Below are 6,036 nucleotides of genomic sequence, written 5' to 3'. Positions count from 1 at the left end.
CACAGAGAATTATGATCTGACCCTGCAGTTCTCCTCAGCTCTATTGCCCCTTGTAACATTTTTCAGCTGATTGTTTAGGTTTTACAGCCTATAAAAATACTGTTGTGGTTCACTCTCACTACTCTCATAGCGTTATTTTTGGCTGTAGTAGGCAGCTGTTCTCAGTGAAAAGGCACTAAAATCCCACAGTACACTACCTGCTCAGCACCAAACAGCAGTCACGATTAGAGACTAGCTGGTGAACATAGTGGAAAATAAAGCGTGAACATTGGACTTAAATTTGCTAGGTGCGCAAGAAACATGACTCCAAATGAATACTAATGTTGTTCCATATCTGATGGATGAGTACATATGCAAGTGTTTGCTAATAAATTTGCTGTATCATCTTTAAAGGTGGCATCTATCTATGTTGAGTTCACAGCTCGTTTACGTGGCCAAAAATTTCTTATTGCGTATTGCGTTGCAGGGTCGTGAAGAGGAGAGTGACCAGGTGAGGGAGAAATTCTCAGTCCCAGAGAGCGACCACCTCACCTACCTTAACGTCTACATGCAGTGGAAGAACAACAATTACTCGAGCATCTGGTGCAACGAGCACTTCATCCACACCAAGGCCATGCGCAAGGTCAGACCACCACAAATGGATGGAAAACTGTCATTCATTTTTCACTTATTAAATTCCTGCAGGTGTCACAGTTTAAATTTTGATTTTAAGCCAACTGTTTGCTCAGTACTGTCTAACAACAGATAGCACTTTTTTTCTATATGATTCCACTTCAAATGCACACTGTTTTTATACAGGTGCGCGAGGTGCGTTCCCAGTTAAAGGACATCATGGTACAGCAGAGAATGAACCTGGTTTCCTGTGGCTCAGACTGGGACATCATCAGAAAGTGCATATGTGCTGCTTACTTCCACCAGGCTGCCAAGCTCAAGGTACTTTCTGCACTCTGGGTTTTCCTCAGTTAATATGTTACGCCTAGTGGCAACTGGTTGTGGCAGATTTATAGCAGCATAATTACAGAGTGGTGAAATATCCCTTCTGGCCTCACATTAATACAGCGCTAAGATCTGAAAGGGAATTTGAAATCATGACTATATAATCAAGGCTCTCAGTTTGACTTATGAGTTGCCGGCTAACCCAAGCGATCGTACCAGTGTTGGATATACTTAAAATTCATTTTCCTGCTGCCTAAGCCAGGTGAAGAAGCAAATTAGCCCAGATGACCTGCTTTGCTCTGACCTTAAAGTGCACCCGTAGATGCAGGCACAAACACACACTCTTAGACCAATACACACAGTTAAACTTTAGCACACTAAAGCACACAGGGTCCCATTTTCCTCATCCATAAATTCTGAATCGCACATTTAATTTGTTATTTATGCATGTGTTTGCTCCCAGGGCATTGGGGAATATGTGAACGTGAGGACAGGCATGCCATGCCACCTCCATCCTACCAGCTCCCTGTTTGGTATGGGCTACACTCCTGACTACATCATCTACCACGAGCTTGTCATGACCACCAAGGTAAAGAATCTGTCCACTACAGAACATAGCCAACATGAAAACAATTAATGATGTACTATATGTGTTGTTGATGTTCAACTTGTGCTTTGTGTTGTAGGAATACATGCAGTGTGTGACTGCAGTGGATGGGGAGTGGCTGGCAGAACTGGGGCCCATGTTTTATAGCATCAAACATGCAGGAAAAAGCAGACAGGTAAGGCAAGACATGGCTGGTACATGCTCAATGCATATTAGGTTAATTTACAACACGGACGTATGTAGACAGGAATGACCACGTTTGTGTACCTTTTGATGTGAGGCTGATTTTCATGAGGGATATTTTAGACTATTGGTTTGTGACCAAGGAAGGAAGCAGTGGCCCCTTGTCACTGGTATGCAACCATTCTTTGACTTGAGGATATGAAGGAACCCACAGTGGGGCATCCTGACCTTTCAGTCTTTTGGACAATAGTGTTGCAACAGTTTAGGGAAAATGTTGCCCCTGTGCAGAAAGCCATATCTATAGTGAAGTGATTTTCCCACTTTGGTCTGGAAGGACTTGAATGGTTGGCACATTTGGGATGAACAGGAACACTAACTGTGACCCAGACCTTATTGCCCTTTTAAGTGGTCAACAACACCACCAGCATATGAAGGTACAACCTTGTGCATCTATCTGCTGTATTGACTAAAATATATCTTGTCTTATTTTTCTTTATACCTTCCTCATCTGTTTGGGTTGCTCTTCCAGGAGAACCGTCGGCGGGCCAAAGAGGAGATCACCAACATGGAGGAGGAGATGGCCATGGCTGAGGAGCAGCTGAGAACGCGTCGAGAGGAGCAGGAGAAGAAGAGCAACACCGGGAGTGTTAAGTAAGTCAGCGACCATCTCTCCTCCTTTTGGTTCCTCTTCACACACAGGCCTCATCCAACAATAGTTTCACATGGCCCTCATTTTCCATACACAGTCAAGATAGAAACGTTTAATTTACCTACCTCACTGCCAATCCATATCTTCACTCACCCCTCCTCCTCCTCCTCTCCCACTCTCTCTATTCCAACTCTCTCACTCTTCATGATGAGCTTTTCTCACCTCTGGTCCCTCCAGACGAGACAAAAAGAAATAATATTGACTCCTGGCTGACCCCCATTACTGCAGCAATTTAAATTGTGCCATACCAGAGCAGAGAAAGGAGGGGAACGTTCATTTTCAAATTAGACCAAAAAATTAATTTCACACCCATCCAGGAGCTTTACACAGAGAAATAATTTTATAAAGACAGATTTAAAAAAGAACTTTTATAGTTAATTAATCAGCTGGTTTATCTGTCTTGAGTTTGTGTGATGACGCCTGTGACAGATCTTTTAAAAATAATCACACTCGAGCTATAGGATTAAGAATTAGATTTAAGCAGAGGAAGTTCAATGTGTGATAATGAACATTGAAGGCTCTCCTGGGCTCTTGGCTTCCTTTGTCCTCCGACAGGCCTCATAAGCATCTCCTCTATGAGTTCAGTGTGACCAGGATGAAATAATTCGTTGGGTACGCCTTCATGTGCCAGCTGCTCATCACCTGTCTCCCTGCTCACCAGCACAGATTAGTGGTGTGAATTAGTCATCTGTTTAGTGTATAAATGTAGAACTATGTGAGTGAGTGTTTTTAGAACCAAGTCAGTGGCAAGAGCTGGAAGTGGGGGTCCCTTGTTGTTCAATATGAGGCACTTCAAGGACAAAGCCTTAATGTGTATGCAGAGCTGGGTATTGAACCTCAATACTTTTTTCGATATGCAGTTTTGGACTGTGGGTTCGACAAAAAACATTTTAAGATGTCACTTTGGGCTTTAGGAAAATCTGATGACATTATTCACCATTTCCTGACATTTTACAGACTAAACAATTAGTTGATTACTCAAGAAAATATTCTGCAGATGAATTGATTAAAAAAAAAAAGTTAGTTGCAGCCCTTCTGTCAAGTACTGAAGAGGTGGCATCAAATCCACAGTTAGATTTGCACTACTCTTTACTTATTCTGTAGAAGCAGTTTCTGATAAAAGTACAATTTTCCACATTTCAAATAATACAAAGGCCTGTGTATGCTTCACATTTTTGCCAGCCATTTTTGACTGCAGGGTGTATAGGTATATAGAAAATCAATTAAAATCACAATGTGCATCAAGTGAATGTACCTTTAATATTTGTCAAGTTAGACTGTTATCGTGTGGTAATTCCAATTTAGTTACATATGAATTTGAAAAGTCTGAATTTCGACTCGACAATAATATATTTGATGAATGCAGGCCTAATAGATTTTTTTATATTGTACATAAATGAACAGAAACCAGTGGATACCTACACTATATGGGTGGGAAAAAAACATTCCAATGTCTAAAACACAGTAGTTTGATTTGCTAAATTGTAATTTATAATATACACTATCTATATCTGTAGTAAATAGAAAAATGAAAAAAGTGGTACACGCAAATCTGTGTTCAAATCGGAGTACTACATGTACATGTCTACACGTGTGCACTGCTGTTGTGGAACTAGTAGAAGCTTATGTATGGAGAGAAACGATTATTTCTCCTGAAGGGAACAGAGAGAGGGGGACACAGTGACAGAAGGGGGTTATGGCCTGATGGTGGTAATTGCTGCAGGTGTGTGTGTGTGTGTGTGTGTGTGTGTGTGTGTGAGGAGGAGAGAGAGATGAGGGAAGTGTGGGCAGTGTGAGGGTGTCACGCTGCTGTAATTAAAGATGATAGATTGTGCTGTCAGAGGCGTCAGGCTCTATGTCCCAACACTCTTCACAGAGACACCAGCCTGTCTTTTTACTCTCCTCCAGTCTTGCTGCTTTCATGTTCACATTCAGCTGCACAGGCCAGCCTTTCCCACACCTTTAGCTTTTAAAAAAAACAAACAAAAAAAACCCAGTTACTTTCTAATGTAAGTGAAGTAGAACAGTAAAGAATGAGGCGGAATTGTCACAGAAAATAAAACTTATCTTGCTTCTGATTTTGTCTAACTCAGGGCAGTGAAAATCTGCACACCAGGAAGAAGAGAGCAGACCCCCATGACACCCAGACGCACCCCTGCCCGATTTGGACTGTAAAATTCCTCCCTGAAGTTAAAGCCCACCAACCGTGTTGGCTCCTTAGAACTCATTGTCATCCAGACGTGGACCACACCAGCACAAAGAAACACTGTAACTTCCAGCTGCCATTTGTCCCTGCAAGCATGGCCAGAATCAACTGCAGTTCATGTACAGACCACTAGAGTGAGAACTTGTATAAGGCACAAGGCTCAAAGATGAGCCAGGACCATCAAAATGCCTCCCTACACCTTCATCAGCCAGCTGTTTCCATAAAACATTTTAAGGAAGACTAAAGGATGTGTTTTTTTGTATATACGGTATTTATATGTGGTCATTACCAGAAAGTGTTTTTACAGATGTATGAACATAATGATTTTACCTGCATTAGAAACATTTAATTTTCTATATGCTGTTGCATTTTTTTCCACCATGAGTGTGTTGTCAGAGGGAGGCTGATAGATAGTGATCTAATTTCAATGTTACCTGTGTCTTGTGTCCATGCATTTACTAGTTCTTGTACAGTTGCGGCTTGAACAGTGTGTGCCACCATGAAGTGCTCCTTGACACACTGAAGCACTATTCAAACTGTACTTGTGGCATGAGTGTCTTCACGCTCTATATTTGTATTGCAATACCCCCTAACACACACACACACACAACACACTCATGCAGGCTTAGGCAATTGACCTTTTTGTACTTTGAGTTACCCTTGTTCCAACAATGTAATGTACCACAGCTTTGCTTCATACAAAACATCACCACGCTGGATTAAACATAATCAACTGTTTTATTTTCATGGTTCTTGTGTTCAAAAAAAGTGCACAGTTTCCTTTGTGGTTTTCCTCTGAACGTTTGCAAACAAATCTTTTAAATGGGTCAACAATGTGCTTTTGTTGATGTTCGCCCTCCGCTGCCCTCTCAGCTGATCAGAATATCATGCAGCTTCAGATAGACTGGTCTGTCTGTAACAAAACAGTTCAGTGAAGGCCATGTTTGGATAGTGACAGTGGTTCTGTTTTCTCTTTTCTACATGGAACTCAGACAACAGGGGGACAGCTAATGGATTTTTTTTTCTCTCAACATCTTTTGTAAAAGGAAAAAAAATAAATGTTAGCTATTTTTCTAATCCAAGGTGATTTCATTTAATGTTGTAGTTACTAATGTGTCTTTTTGTGCACTGCAAGGGCCTAAAACAATGATGTCATTTTGAAGCATTTCAAGTTAATTTGCACTGGCATGAATGATGGCTCAATAAGTGAAAGCGATGCAAATTATTAAGTGGCACGGGGCTCTTGAGTGAATGCTCGCTTATGTATCTATAAAAGCAAAACAATGGTGAATGGTTTATTTCACAGTTCCCAGCTGTGCACATGCACTATGTCCACTATCCTTTTCTACAGTCAGAGACTTAATCAGGCACCGCAAAGGTAACAACACTTCAGTG

The 6,036-nt window shown here is 41.3% G+C and overlaps 1 protein-coding gene across 2 annotated transcripts in view; it reads left to right on the top strand.

The window, feature by feature from the left end:
- dhx38 (DEAH (Asp-Glu-Ala-His) box polypeptide 38) overlaps window positions 1–5,718 on the top strand; it is an 18,653-nt gene extending 12,935 nt beyond the window's left edge. For both annotated transcript variants that reach the window (XM_087175274.1, XM_023410847.2), the window contains exons 22-27: window positions 467–622; window positions 799–933; window positions 1,400–1,525; window positions 1,623–1,718; window positions 2,256–2,377; window positions 4,529–5,718. In XM_087175274.1, coding sequence (XP_087031400.1) covers window positions 467–622; window positions 799–933; window positions 1,400–1,525; window positions 1,623–1,718; window positions 2,256–2,377; window positions 4,529–4,610 — 717 coding nt within the window. In that variant the 3' untranslated portion in view covers window positions 4,611–5,718. The remainder of the gene's footprint in view (window positions 1–466; window positions 623–798; window positions 934–1,399; window positions 1,526–1,622; window positions 1,719–2,255; window positions 2,378–4,528) is intronic.
- Window positions 5,719–6,036: the final 318 nt, after the last annotated feature.

Source organism: Seriola lalandi, unplaced genomic scaffold (genome assembly GCF_002814215.2).
Source record: "Seriola lalandi dorsalis isolate HSWRI2012SDOR001 ecotype SW California unplaced genomic scaffold, Sedor1 jcf7180002054440, whole genome shotgun sequence".
Taxonomy (NCBI): domain Eukaryota; kingdom Metazoa; phylum Chordata; class Actinopteri; order Carangiformes; family Carangidae; genus Seriola; species Seriola lalandi.
The sequence above is the reverse complement of the archived record's forward strand: the minus strand, read 5'-3'. Positions and strand labels throughout refer to the sequence as shown.